Here is a 15,785-nt window from a genome sequence, read left to right as displayed (position 1 = left end):
CCACGCCGACGGCATAATCCGAAGCATCCATGGTGATGGCGATCGGGGCCGTGGGAGACGGGTGCACCAGCATTGCGGCGTTAGCCAGAGCAGTCTTAGCATCCGTAAACGCCTTGTCCCTCTCCATGGACCAGTCCACCACGTGTTTGGGGGCCTTGCCTTTCAGATCCTCGTACAGGGGTCACATGAGTCAAGCAGCTTGGGGGATAAAGCGGTGGTAAAAGTTCACCATGCCAAGGAACTTCTGCAGGGACTTGATCGTGAGCGGGCGCGAGAAATTTGTGACGGCGTCCACCTTCGACGGGAGGGGGACTGCCCCGTCTTTGGTGATGCGGTGACCAAGGAAGTCGATGGTGGTCAGCCCGAACTGGCACTTGGCTGGGTTGACGATCAGCTCGTGCTGGCTGAGCCGCTTGAAGAGAGTCCGAAGGTGGGACAGGTGTTCTGCTTTGGAGGTGCTGGTGACGAGGATGTCGTCCAGATAGAAAAAAGGAAAGGCAGGTCCCGTAGCACCGAGTCCATGAGGCGCTGGAAGGTCTGTGCGGCGTTCTTAAGGCCGAACGGCATGTGCAGGAACTCGAACAGTCCGAATGGGGTGATCACCGCCGTTTTGGGGACGTCCAGTGGGTGGACGGACACCTGGTGGTATCCACGAACGAGGTCCACTTTGGAAAAGATGACTTTCCCCGCCAGGTGGGCGGAAAACTCCTGGATGTGCGGAACCGGGTAGCGGTCCGGCGTCGACACGTTGTTGAGATAATTGTTGTTGAGGTAATCGCCGCACGGGCGCCACCCGCCGTTGGGCTTCGGGGCAATGTGGAGGGGTGAAGCCCACGGGCTTTTGGAGCGGCGAATGATGCCAAGGCGCTCCATAGTCTCGAACTCCGTCCTGGCGATGGCGAGCTTGGCCGGGTCGAGGAGGCGCCGGGCCCGGGCGTAGACCGGGGGGGCGGTGGTGGCGATGTGGTGTTCCACCCCATGCTTGGCGGTGGATGACGAGAAGGTGGGCTGCGTGAGGTCCGGGAACTCGTCCGCGGTGGAGAGCATGCTAGACAGTCTGATGGAGTCTGCTCCGCTGAGTGTACACGCGTATGAAGTGAAGGTGACAGCGTCGATCAAGCGGCAGTGTTTGACATCCACCAGCAGTCCATAGGCGCATAGGAAATCCGCGCCGAGGAGGGAGACGGACACTTTCGCCATGACAAAGTCCCAGCCAAACTGCTGTCCGCCAAAACACAGCGCCACGTAGCTCGTGCCGTAGGTGGGACCGTGTCCGTCGGCCAGGATGTCCACTTCCGATGCGGGCAGGACACTCCTCTGCGTGCCCGTGTCGCACAGGAAACACCGTCTGGAGATGGTGTCCTGGATGAACAGCAGACTGCCTGTTCGGCCGACGCTCAGGGCCACTACTGAGCGCCGGCCCTGGCGTTTCCCGCCACGCTGAAGCTGCATGGCGATCGGCACCGCTTGGCTTTGGGCCCAAACTTTGCGTGGTAAAAACACAGGCCGGGGTCCTGCCACCGACGAGGAGCTGTTGCTACGGCGGCGACCGTTGTGCCTCCAGGCAGTGGTGAAAGAGCTGGGGCAGGAAGCAGCGCGGCCGCGCAGTGTTGTTGACCAGCTAGGAAAAATTTATCAGCCTCCTCGGCCAGAGCACAGCAGTCAGTGATGGCGGTGTTGGCCAGGGCAGCCCGTACCTGGGAAGGCAGCTGTCGCAGGAACAGGTGGACGAAGAGGAAATCGGGTTTGTGCCCACCCAGGAGATTCAGCATCCTGTCAATGAGCTCAGACGGCTTGCTGTCGCCGAGGCCTTGCAGAGAGAAGAGCCGGCTAGCCCGCTCGGCGTCGGAAAGTTCAAAAGCTCTCAACAGATGGGCTTTGAGTGTCTCATATTTATCCTGCAGCGGGGGAGTTTTGAGGAGGTTCACCACTCGGGATGCAGTTGAACTCCCGAGGGCCGACACCACGTAGAAGTATCTTGTGGCGTCCACGGTGATCTCCCGAAGCGCGAACTGCGCTTCCGTCTGGGCGAACCAGGCCGAGGCCGACGATTCCCAGAACTCCGGTAGTTTGAGGGAAACTGCGTTAGTCGCCATGTTCGGGAAGAGCTGTCACTGGAAACGTCCAGCAGACAAACGTCAGGGTCACCAGTGTAGAAGTGGCAGGAATGCGGAGACGGACAACTTTTCTCGTTGACTACACCAACTTGTGTGTCATTTATTTTTAACCCACAGAGCAAGACAATTTACCTCGCACTCAAAAACACAACATTACGTCGAGCTGACGTCAGACTCAGAAAACCAGACTTTCTTAAAGGGGCTGTGTCTCCTTAACCCTGAGAAGCACACAATATAACTGTGTGTGTTAAACATACCCAAACCACATATTATGGTGAATAATGTCTATAGAGTCCGCCACAACTGAATATATATTGAATATGACTAATGGGAGGTAGATAAAATTATCTCATTTTTAGGTATCTTTAGGTAATTGATTTTGATTTTTACCAATTCCTGCAAATTTAATTAATTCCAGCCAAAAAACAAACAAAAAAAACACCTAAAATTGAAAATGCATCACAATTTTTGAAAAAGGAAATGAGAAAAACAAGTTGATTTTTTTCATGGTTGCATTTTTTTATATTTCACAATGCATTTGACTTGGACCTCAGGTCACGAAACGCTATCTTCACATGAGAGAGACAGTGTAAGCAACACAAGGCTTTTGCTGGATGATTCACTCTCTTATTGCTTCAACCAACCAGCATCTCAGTGGTTGGAGAGAGAGAGGCTGACTTCCAGAAGCAGCAGTGCCCGTCTGAGGAGGCTAAAGATCCAGCTTTCAAAATGGTCTCCAACGAACCTTTGGCCTTGTGCTGATGCAACAAAAAACGAGCGATGAGGCGCCCTGACCCTGTCTACGCACAACTTGAATATTCTGCTGAAGCGCTTAGAAATGTGACAGCCCGTCTCCTTATGGAGAGAGAGAAAGAGCAGAGGGAGAGGCGACGGGTGAAGGATTGCGGAAGATTGACGAAACGGGGACAGAGAGGAGGAGGGATGCTCTTCAAACTTGCAAATTTGAACCCACAGCAGGTATTACTGTACGCCTCGTCTTTTCCCCTCTTTTTCTTTTCTGAAAAGCTGTGTATGCAGCATCCACCCATGTAGGACAGCATTAGCCTGGAAGGCTGGCAGTATCCATGTTAACATACAGGATTATCCTCATAGAGGGAGGTCATGTTTAGCCCTCAGGCATCTATACAGCCAACACTCAAGTCTGTGTATAGGTCTAAGAATTATTCAGTCAGGGATTGGGGGGTTGAGGACAGATGTTGTGGGCAATAATGACTTTGAAGTGCCTATAATAAAAAGAAAGGGGACATGCTGTATCGAGTGCTTTCATAAGTACACAGACGATTAGCACACCCCATTAACTTAATCTGTTTCTGGATTCTGTTTCTTCTCCTCTGATGTTACCACAGGCCTTTGCCTTCTTGGAGATTTTTTGAAGTTGTGGCGAGTGCTTTGGAAACACAAACAACAAACGGGCTAAATTGTCTCTTCTCCACATTTAAATATGCTCTTTAGTCCTTCGAATGTAGTTGTCCTCAGGGTAATCCTAATGTAACATGCTCTCAATGAACTGCGATACAGTTCGAAATGCAGAAGCAGCACATCGGTTAATCCATGCTCACATCAAAAGGAGGCCTCAGAAGGGCAGTCAGAGGCATCGACTGTCATACCACAATGGCACCTTCTGTTGAGGCGCTATCACCCCAGTACCCCAACAGTAGCTTTGGTTATATATAGTGTATTTTTTTTCTCTCTCCCCGAAAGTTGTTGTCTTTGCTTTTGATAGAAGGACTGACACTATGTAACAGCAAAACATTGGTTTTGAGGCTGTCAAAATTCCATTTACAAATCATCAAGCTCTTCAATAACATATGCAAATACGTAAAAAATTTGGATGGCCAAATAAATTATTTTTGTTCTTTAAAGGGATACCTGGGTACTTTGAGTCTGTTATTCATTCATTTGTTGGGTACGTTCAAAATATTATTACAGATTAGTGACTTCTTTAAATTGGAATCAGGACATTATACTAATTTAAATATCATAATATTCATTTACAACCAGCATCACAAATTAACTATAATTTTACAATGGAATGCAATTTTCCTTTCAACTCCCTTCCCTGGATTATGGCACAAAGGATTGTAACATCAAATCCTGCAAACAAGTTTTTACAAACAATGCAAACAAGTTTTTGCGTAATCCAGCAAATTATCAACAATATTAGTTATCAACAATTCAAAAGTACTGTGTTTTACAGCAACTGTAATGGAACAAACTGGAATCAGATTACTGTGATCTCATTACATGCAACCTGCTACTCGCTACTCTCCAGCATTGCAGTTATGTTTTACTTGATCTGTTACTTGTGACATTGTGGTGACAAAGTTGCCAACTTGATGTGGCCAACATTATATCAGTGACAAAGAGGAAATGAAGGTGACCATGACTGACATAGACCAACGTGTTAGAAAGAAGTTCATTTTCAAGACCACAAGTTCCTGGACTTGAATTTTTATGTAAAAGGAACACATTTGTGGTCATATTTCCTTTCTTATTTTCCAGTACAATTGGCCTCCAATAGCACCTGTGGTTGAGGATACCTGCAATGTTCCTCGTATCTTTCCTCTTTTGTAGACCAACGTGCGTCATAGAAATTCATATAAAGTGAACGGATTTGCAGTACCTTGTTTATGCAGTTGCCTGCAGTGTGAATGCACAGTAACTTCCAATACCCTTGGGTTCTGTGTGTGTGTGTGTGTGTGTGTGTGTGTACATAGTATGTGTCCATAATATGTGCCCTTCATGCATGCGCAGTGTTTCCCATATAATGTTAACATTTGGGCAGCCCGTGGTAAATTAACAACCGGCCATGTAAATTTCTGTTTTTGATTCATTTCAGGGGCTGTGATGCACGAAGCAGGCATTCAAACCTGATTTTTCTTGTTGATATATTCCTCAAAACAAGATTTTATAGTCAAGCACTGAACTACAATGACCATAATCCATTGCGGCTGTGACACAGCTAATGGCGTTGTGTCTGTGTTGACATGAACTGAATAAAGAGGCAAATTTTGAAACATAGCCTATACTATATGTTGACAAAGAAACCATTTGTTATTAGCTGTATGTTGTACTTGCTTCACTAAAGTAGCGATAATCCCACAGGAGTATGATAATCAGATAATGTCGCAGTAGCAAGTTAGCTAATGCTAGCCTGATCAGCTTATTTGTGATGCAAAGTTCGGCTCTTTTGTGAGATTTGGTTCTTTGAGTCACTATGAAAAGATTCGGCGCTGCAAAGCCATAAACTAACGACTCGTATGGCAGAGTAATTCCTGACTCCCAGTTCCTTATGAAGAGCCATTCGCCATGAACAAATCGTTCAGGGATCTTCCATCACTATAGTTTACTGAGGTACTGGGCTGCAGAATGAAACAACAATAACAATTCACAGCTATGCTGGTATTAAGGATATATGTGCATGTCTGTCTCTGTGAATTCCTGTGAGAGAGAGATAGATTTCTGTATGGGTCTGTTGTGTTTTGGTGGCTTGTTTTTGTTCCCAGCGGGGCATTGATATTTAGATATGATATATTAGCAGCTAGCTGCATGGCTAACAAGCTGGTTTAGTTCACCCTGGGGCTACATGTTTATGAACACAGAAGCATGAATAAATATCATTTCACATCTATATTTGGATTTTGTGGAGCCAGTGGGTAAACAGGCGGTATGGATATAGATTTTGAAACAGTGGAGATATGGATGAGTGGAAATTGCTGTTTTTCCACTCCAAAGTGGAACAAACGGCAGAATGAGATGGATAATATGCGGTATACATGCATCGTTGGGTGACAGAAGTTACACCACTAGTGGGCCCGCATTGGACAGGCCTCAGTTATAAAGTGATTTTCAACTTTAATCCAAAGACGCTTTTACTCATCCACTTCACTAAATGGATTAACATTCAATTGAGTGAGGGTAATTATCCTGAATTTAACTTTTCCATCCCTCCTAATCTCCTCCGCTGTGATATGTAAATTGAAAATCAATTAGAATAAATTGAAGTTCAAGCCTGTTTATTGAAATCTAATTTACCCAATTGTAAGAGCCGTAAAACCAGCAGGAAAAAAGGAAAGTAGGACATAAGGATCTATTTCTTTCCCCGTTCGTCTTCACAGCAAACGGAGGAAAATTGAGAGAGAGACAAAACAACTTTGAGTAGAAATGTTGACCAAGGAACAGCTTTTACTTTATAATATTGTATGCCATTTTCTGCGTTAATTGATAGTGAACAGTTGTGAGGCACAGGGACAGTAGAAGAGAGATAAAATGTAATGAGGGAAAAGTTTTGGGCCTTCATCACTGAGCCACCCAAACAGAAACAAGAACAGGGTTAGACCGATATGGGTTTTTGAAGACCAATACTGATATTTTTGGACTGAAGAATTGTATTCTTCTTCAGAATTGTATTCTTCTTCAGAATTGTATTCTTCTTCAGAATTGTATTCTTGTCAGGGTGGAAAAGCCTCTGAAGCAGAATTTAGACTATCATTGGACACTGAAACTGCATTGAAAGCAAGTGAGTTAGCAGCTCCTTAGGGCAGGGTGAGGCAGGTTTCATTGCAGGTTTTACAGGCTGTTGAGTAAAATCCTCCCACACCACACTGGAATGATGTCTCTGGAGACATCTGATATAAAAAATAAACATATTCACTAACTGTAGTCAGATCTATATAACATATTGGAGGTGGACGGTGTACTGTCTGGCTGATATCCGTGTTTTAATAAAAGGCAAATATCGGCCCGATATATATCGGTCTAACCCGACTCCCAAAGGTGTTCTGTAAAAGGCATCAAATCATAGAACTACTCCTACATACAGCCCAGAGAGCTCTGAAGCTCGCAGCACACAATATATCATAGCAGGAGCTTTTCTGCCGTATTATAGACGGGGCTGAAAAAGAAGACAAACACAGGTCAGATTGAATTTCTTCTCCGTAAGTGTTAACCTTGGAAATCTTGTCTGGCTCAATGAGCATTGTGGCCCGAATGGCCTCCAGATGCTGCTGCAATTCATTTGCATTTACAGTACAGTCCAAATGCAACCCATTCAAAATCTTGACCGCACACTGTCCCGCAAGAGGCTGCCGGTCAAAGATGGGATCTGATGCAATGGCTTCCTCCTTGAGTGTATACAATCTACTTTGAATGTCCCAGAAAAGGAAAACTCCTCTCCATGTCCACCATTCACCCATTCAACGTAACGACTAACGTTACTGCTAGCATACACTTAGCAAGGCCTACTATGCTAACATTACTTTCTCAACAAAGGATTAGACACACTTACAATGAACTCCAACAAACAAAATGCAGAACCTAAATCAGTCAATCTAATGTTCTAAAATGACAGGAAATCATGATCAGGAAACCAGGAAACTTGAAATGAATCTTCTGCTAGCTAGCTAACGCTTCCACAAGCAATTTGCAAGTCTTCCAGTGCAACAGCAGTGAAAACTAGCATTGGAAGGAGCAGTAATTTACGGTCCATCAGATGAACAATAAAGGTCATTACCACAGGTATTTCAGGTATGGCAGTTCAACAAGGACCTAATGAAAATCCTACAGACAGCTGGACCTTCTGGCAAGCCTAAAAACCAGCGTCTGTTTTCTGTTGAATATATTTTTGACATCTCTCCCTCTTTGTTCCTCTCCCCCCATCTCCTCTTATTCTCTTTCCTCATTTCCTCTCTCTCTTTTTCTCCCTCCCTCTTTCTCATTCTCTGTAGTCTCATCTTGTATCACCACCTATAAGAAAACCCCTCCACCGGTGCCACCCCGAACCTCGACCTGCTCCACGGCATCCAAGCCCTACATCTCCATCACAGCCCAGAGCAGCACAGAGTCTGCACAGGTACTGGAATCAGCTTCACCTATTTATATTGTAAATGTTAAATTTGTCCCTTGTATTGTTATATAACCTGTTATGCATGCTCATTTGTCAATTATCATACTGTATTGGTTATATTCAGTGGTGGGGAAGCTACTCTGTGGGTGTGTTCATATCAAGCATGTTTAGAACGGTTTATTTGAAGTCATAGTTTTATGGAGACGGGTGTTGACATCTGATATCCAGCAGTTAACTAACCCTAACCCTGCTTGGAAAGCCCAGCAAAACAAAATGAACCAAGGGCAAACCGCAGTCTGGACTGATGCTCATATTCAGCTATTTCTTCTTGTGTTCGTAATTCATAGGAACACAAGAGAAGGTAAATTATGGCAAAGAGTGCCGACAAGTTTATCATGCTTTGCTAAAGTTACAGGGACTGGAATCAGATAAATGGATGAAAAAAATACAAGTCTCTTCTTTTCTTTTATTGCCAAAAATAGTTAGTAGTTGCAGTGGTTAACTACACCACAGAATTACATAAAAGTAATAAACTGCTAAACGCGCTATCCACATTTGAATTTAGTTGAACTACCACCTAGCTGCTAGCCTGGTAAGACCATCCTGATCACGTGACCTCACATTCTGTTTCGCTCCACGGATCAGTCTGGACTTCTAGCCGCCCACATCGATTTCCTGAAATTACAATGTAACCGGGCCAATCAGGGACTGCGTCGTAGTTGATGACGTAACCGGGCCAATCAGGGACTGCGTCGTAGTTGATGATGCAACCGGGCCAATCAGGGACTGCGTCATAGTGTGAAACGCTACATGGAAGACAGTGAATTGATTGGAAACAGAGCCTCAAATGGCCTCAAATGGCCTGTGGACAAAAAATAAGATTGACACCAAATTTATCCTTCGGTATTGTTGAGTTAGCATCTGCTTCCCATCCCTACTACCATGATGCATCTCGCCATAAAAACAAGGTGACATATTTATTACTGATTGGCCCAAAGGGAGACTGCCTTGTTCGTTATTCTAGTCAGTCTTCACCCAAACCTAATCATTTACACACACATCGACAGTGGATGACATTATCATATTAACACCGGGTCTTTTCAACAATGTTCCATGATTTTTAAAACCAACCAGGATGCTTACATGGAAGGAGAGGGGCCAAGAGGCGACATGACCATCCAATCAGGGCTCAGTAACTCAACAGAGAGCATCGACAGCATGAAGGCCTTGACAGCTGCCATAGAGGCTGCTAACGCACAGGTTAGTGTGTTTGTGTGTGTGTGTGTTGGCTTGGTTGAAATGCTCAACATACACCTCTACATCTTCTTGACTAAACAAGGTCAGCACTGTACATGATGTACTTGATTAATGATGATAGTGATTACGTGTGTGTGTATATTTGTACATATACATATCTGTGTGCATATATGTTGACCCTTTTGTCTTTACAGACGTGTGGATGACTAGAGGTGTGTGTGCGTGTGTGGTGTCTATTCCTCAAGAATAGAAAACCGCAAAAAGTGGTCAATTGTGGGAGAATTTTTTTTCAGACCTGATCTAGGATTATTTTAAGGGTTGGGGGAAAATGTAGGTAGCCACAGCAAAGTAACAGAAATACTGGCCTTTTCTGATTTCCATCCAGGATACCTGCAGCAGGTGTTTTTACTGATTAACACCCTTCAACCAGAGAGGAGGAAGTAATCAGTGAAATCAGCTGGTGTAGTGTTTGGTTGGAATGAAAACCAGAGTCTCTACTCTCCATGGCACACGGGTACCCATCTCTGACCTAAGCTGCAGTCGGAATGGTTCAGTCATTCGCTCACTCACTCCCTATGCAGTGTTTGTCATATAGTGAACTATATGGGCCACGACCGAACAAAGTTTCGGACACTACATTAAACATCATTGCTTAAGAAATGCGCCGGATATTCGTGTGACGCACCCGGACACCCAGCATCTCGTATACAAACCAGGCACTCATGACAGTGGGTTGAAATGGACTCAGGTATAGATTTTGAACATTAAATTACAAATAATTTGTTGAAATTCTAATCATGTGCTAGTGTGGTTTTGTCAACTAAGGTGCTGTCTCCTAATGGTAGCAAGCTGTTTTGGTTTGGCAAACAATAAGCTTGTGAGCTAACGTTAGCCAGCTCACAAGCTAGCGACTAGCTAGCTACTCTTCTTCTTCTGTAAGACACGATCGCATTGCATTGTGGTATACAGGAGAAGTTGTAGGGTACATCGTCTGTTCACTACAATTTTCAGTGCATTGTGGGTATTTTATAATGAATTATATAGTGAATCAAATTAACCGTTGAGAATTCTGACACTAGTACAAAATGGCGGACACACTATATAGTGCACTATTTCTGTAATAGGGTTTTTCGAACAGAGCTAATGTTAATGTAGACTAATGTTTGCTGACTTTTCTCTCCATAGGTCCATGGCCCGGCCAGTCAGCACGTCAGTAACAGCAGCATCACAGTCAGCACCCCCGCCGTCTCAGCCCTGATCAGGGGGCCAATGGTTGAAGACCACCGGGACGAATACAGGAAGGAAGCACTCAGGAAGGGGAAATGTCTCTCCATAGGCATCCAGGTATTTATGAGAAGAGAGTTGAGGTGAGGGGGATGGAGGAGGAGGAGAGTCTAGTGCTATTTCTGTTCTGTTGAATAGGCCTTAATGGAGCCTGCAGTGCAAGTGTGGTCTTTATTATAGCTAATGGTTTGTTCTTGTTTTTCAAATTTTACAGCACTTTGTGACTTTATGAAGACTTCCATGAAAACCATGAGAGTGGTGGCACTCCAAAAACAAAAATTGTTAGATAAATGATTCCTTTTAAAAGTAGTAGTAGTAGTAGTAGTAGTAGTAGTAGTGGTGGTGGTGGTGGTGGTGGTGGTGGTGGTGGTATTGGTACTTTAGTAGCAGCAGTACATCATTCAGTATGTTAATAATGCATTCCTGTATCTCTTGGCTCTGCCCTGCCCTCTTGTGCTGAATATTGTTTATATACCTCCAAACACCAATGCATTTCATAACCATCTAACTTCACTCTGGGGGTGGATGACCGAAGTCTCTTCCACCATTAATCCCATGTTTGGGGAGTGACATGCATTGCAATTTAAATAAAATAGGATACAAAAAACATAAAATATAGTGATTAAGTGTTGGATTACACAGAAACAATTTTCATTCATCGATTATGGGTGCAGATTATAGTATGTAAATTGGAAGTCATTGTTATTTTACTGTGGATATTGGAGGTAAAGTAATCTAAAAGTTACTGAGAGTAATCAGATTATGTTGCTGAATTTGAGTAACACAGTGGATTACATTATGCATTACCATTTTAAGCAGGTGATTAGTAATCTTAAATCGATTATATTTTCAAAGCAGTCTTCCAAACCCAAATTAATTATAGGACTTTTCAATACAGGTTTAACAGTCTGATAACACACTCATTGGTATCCTCAAAGCAGTGGGGTAATCAGGAGTCTTTAATAGGTTACATTTTGATCCTCATTAATTATAGAACTAATGAGGTATCTAATAAACTGATAACCGCCTCAGTGGTATCCCCAAAACACTTATAACTTTAAAACTTATAACTTACATTAGTTTGATACTACTGACTATGATGTATACTATTCATTTATGCCATTAAGATTTATGTCACACAAAAAGGTGAATAACTCTATTCCATAAATGAAAAGGTGGGTAAAAGGATTTTTTTGGTGGGTTTGCCCTCCGCTACATCCCTGTATACAAGCCATACAAAACAATAGTGCACATGAAATGTTGGGTCCATATGAGGATTACCCAATGACCAAGAGTGCATGTATATTTAGTTTAATTAGTTGTAAGTAGTAGGGATTTATCCAGCATCTTTATTATATCTTCTGTCTCCTGTAGGTGGATGGACCAGAGGAGGCTCAGGATCCAGAGGACCCGTCCAAGTTCACCTCCATAGGGGTGCAGGTGGAGGATGATAGAGGGTGAGACACAAGTTATATTTTCTTTTTCTTTTTCTTTTTTTTGACTCATTCACTCAGTAACCACTTCAGAATTGAATGGATGCAGGTAGACTTGTAACTCTATTCTGCTGTGGTCAGGAGCAGTTTAGGCTTAGGCTTAAAATGTCACTTTCTACGTTTGCACACATGGAGAATTGAAACATCATAACTGGGTTAGAATAACCAGGTAAGCTCATATTCTGACTAGAAGACACCTGATTAAGATGCCTGGCTTACTCCCATATCCCTTACAAATTGTGGAATTTTAGGGTTCAATGCTACTGGTCTATCTCCAAATTACAGACATGACGTGATGCGCACATTAGATGCATTAGAGACTGATTTAGATCAATTTCTATACACTGACAAACTTTTCATTTTGTGATGGTGTTTGTGTCAACTTTTTTTTTGCTGGAGGCAAATGAGCCATGCTGACTAATGCAGGGTTCCGCAAGACATACTTCCTACGTTTCTATTTACAAGCTGCACACGGTACACGCTATGGCTGCGATGACGCTGAGGCTTCAAATCCCCCGCCCCCTCAAGCATGATTCGTGGTGTTCAGTGTCAACGGTTTTCAATTTCATCGCCCCCTCTGCACAGAATCTGGATACTTTACTACCAGACCCTTGATATGTTATCAAGGATCTGAGAGCGAGACTACTGTGGCATGGACGCATCTTACTGCTTTCACTTGTGGTTTTCACCGTCAGTCAAACTCACTCAGATGGCATTATGGGTACATTTTGATGTCAACAGAAACATGGTGACCAGCAGTACTTACTATTACTATTACTATTGGGATCATCATTTGTCTCCCCTATACTACAAGTAAACTACTATTGCTCAGTCAAAGAGAAAGGGGACATATTCTGTTAATTGGTTTATTCATGACAACAGGGTCACAGGGTATCAAAGGTTCATGGAAACCTGAATAAGACCTTGACCAGAGTATGGGCAATAGCCAGGTACACAACATGGCCAAAAGTATGGGGACACCACCCCATTGCTGACAGGTATATTAAATCAAGCACACAGCCATGCAATCTCCATAGACAAACATTGGCAGTAGAATGGGCCCAATCTGGTTGTGGAAGGTGCCAGGAGAACGCTACCTGCCCGAATGCACAGTGCCAATGGTAAGGTTTGGTGGAGGAGGAATAATGTTTTTCATGATTCAGGTTAGGCCACTTAGTTCCAGTGAAGGGAAATCTTAATGCTACAGAATACAAAGACATTCTAGACAGTTGTGTGCTTCCAATTTTGTGACAGTTTGGGGAAGGTCCTTTCCTGTTTCAGCATGACAATGCACAAAGCGAGGTCCATACAGAAATGGTTTTTCGAGATCAGTGCGACTGGCCTGCACAGAGTCCTTACCTCAACCCCATCCAACACCTTTGGAATGAATTGGAACGCAGACTGCGAGCCGGGCCTAATTGCCCAACATCAGTGCCTGACCTCACTTGTGGCTGAATGGAAGCAATGTTCCAACATCTAGTGGAGTGGAAAGCAGAGGCTGTTTTAGCAGCAAAGGGTGGACAAACTCCATATTAATGCTCACGATTTTGGAATGAGATGTTCGATGGGCAGGTGTCCACATACTTTTGGCCATGTAGTGTATGTAAAGGTAGCCAATGGTTTGGCGGACAAGGAATTCCGAAAGGCTTATGCCCAAATGTTCAGATGGTTCATTCACTTATTCATTCACTCATTCACTCACGGTCAGCCTATCTGCCATGTCGTTAGGAGGCATGGAAAAAAAAAAGGTTACCAGGATGCCTTTCGAAGTTCTACCAATTTTTTTTTCTCTTGTTGGTATCTCAGTATATTGACTTACGAACAGGTGAATTTTTTTTTTTACCAAGATGCACAATTAAATGTATCTATTTTTTTTCCTGTTGCTACCTTAATAGATTCTTAATAAATACACTAAATAAATTGACTTATAAACAAGTGAATTTTTTTTTAGCCAGGAGCCCTTCTCTAAATTCAGATTTTTGAAATCTGAAGTTTTTTTTCACTTGTTCTTAGTCATTATATCGAGATAAAGTTTGACAACTTTTGACAAATGCAAATAGCAGTTGTCAGTTGTCACAACTCACGTCTGCCTTTATTATCCTTGCATAATCAGCTGATCTACTGTAAGGGGTGACATCCTTGGGAAAAGTCATATTATGTGCAAATTTGTGGTAGCCAGGCTGCATGCATATTCTCCAACATGTACTGCTAACTATTGTTGCATTACTGGGTTACATTTGAGTTAATTTTGAAAACCTTACAGTTTATTTTGGAAGAAAAAAAGACATTATCTGAAACAACTCAATATCTCTAAAACATGAAATATCCAGTCTATAACAATGGAAACTTTTGTCAACCAATGATTTCAGTTACCTACTATCTTCTTACTGTAATCGGATTACATGTGATCCAGTACTCTTGTCCCTGAAATCCTGTTACATATAATGTGTTTCCCCTCAAACTTTGATTCAACCAGAGCTACAGTCTAGCTGAGTCATTTCCTCCTGTCCTGTAATTGTCTGGCTCTCTGCTCGCAAACAAACACCCACACACTCATCTGCCAAGGTTATCCTTTGGGATGAAGTGAAGGAGTAATAACTATGGCTGACATATTAAAGTGTTTGAGCGAGTTCCAGCCTCAGTGCAGTTTTCTTCAGACCATCCTCCTAGTTCAACTATCTGTACAATAATTAAAACTTCACCATTATTTCATTTACAAGAAGTTAACACAATTAGAGAATGTAGAAGAATGTTAGTGTCACTGTTATCTCTCTATCTACAATACAGATAGTCATGGAATTCTGGACAAAATCATATCTAACAATAAAAATATTCTCAGATTTGGGTCCAGGCAGCAACAAACTAATTTAGAAATTGTTGCTAATATGTCACGTCCATCACTACCAGCGGCACAACATGTGACTGGCATTTTGATTGGTCCTACGTCGGTAGGTAAAGTGTGTTATTTAATAAAATAGCAATGGTAGTTGCATTCTCTCACTAATGTTTGTGGTGGGAGTCTGTATGGCGCCATCAACAGAACAGTGACGTCACTGCAAGTCACAGATAAATAAACATGACAGGAGCCTGGAGCAAAGCCAGAAAAGATGGGTCAATGGCAGGGCCGTATCAAGATTATTGATAGCACATTTGGAACCATCAGGACTGTCACATTCTAAAACATCAACAGTCAACATCAGTTGCACAAAAACTCTCAAATTTTATGCCTTAAGCTCTCTTTAAGGTTCACCTTAAACTCAAGTGAGTTGCAGAAAACCCCCTTATCATAGTGGTTCTCAACGTGGGGTCCGAGGACCACCAGGGGTCCTTGAGAGGGTTCCAGGGGGACCCCAGCAAATTGATGAATTTTTAAACCATTAATTTGTTTACAAGAAGTTAACACAATTAGAGAATGTAGAAGAATGACTGTTTTGATCATAGCTTCACTGTTATCTCTCTACCTACAATACAGATAGTCATGGAATTCTGGACAAAAACAAAAATATTCTCAGATTTGGCTCCGAGAGACAAAATCTCATCAAATGGGGGTCCGTGGCCCTAATGTGGACTAAATTAGGGTCCTTGATATGAAAAAGGCCTATCACACCGCTCAGAGAATATCCTTAGATAAATTTACACATAAGGAAATCCTTAAGTCATCATTATATTATTGCTGATGGGTTGCACAAAGCCCCTTAAGGACATTTGCTTTCCTTAAATGTTAAGGTGCCTCCCATGGTCTCTTAAATATTTGTGCCATTTTATATT

General features: G+C 43.1%; 1 protein-coding gene across 1 annotated transcript in view; it reads left to right on the top strand.

Annotated features, from left to right (window-relative positions):
• The window catches only part of dlgap1a (discs, large (Drosophila) homolog-associated protein 1a), a 65,360-nt gene that overhangs the window by 32,125 nt on the left and 17,450 nt on the right, over window positions 1-15,785 (top strand). The window contains exons 6-9 of the mRNA XM_071909689.2: window positions 7,865-7,989; window positions 9,118-9,243; window positions 10,426-10,584; window positions 11,899-11,981. Coding sequence (XP_071765790.1) covers window positions 7,865-7,989; window positions 9,118-9,243; window positions 10,426-10,584; window positions 11,899-11,981 — 493 coding nt within the window. The remainder of the gene's footprint in view (window positions 1-7,864; window positions 7,990-9,117; window positions 9,244-10,425; window positions 10,585-11,898; window positions 11,982-15,785) is intronic.

This window comes from Centroberyx gerrardi, chromosome 13, assembly GCF_048128805.1.
Source record: "Centroberyx gerrardi isolate f3 chromosome 13, fCenGer3.hap1.cur.20231027, whole genome shotgun sequence".
Lineage (NCBI taxonomy): Eukaryota > Metazoa > Chordata > Actinopteri > Beryciformes > Berycidae > Centroberyx > Centroberyx gerrardi.
This window is presented reverse-complemented; position numbering and strand designations above follow the sequence as displayed.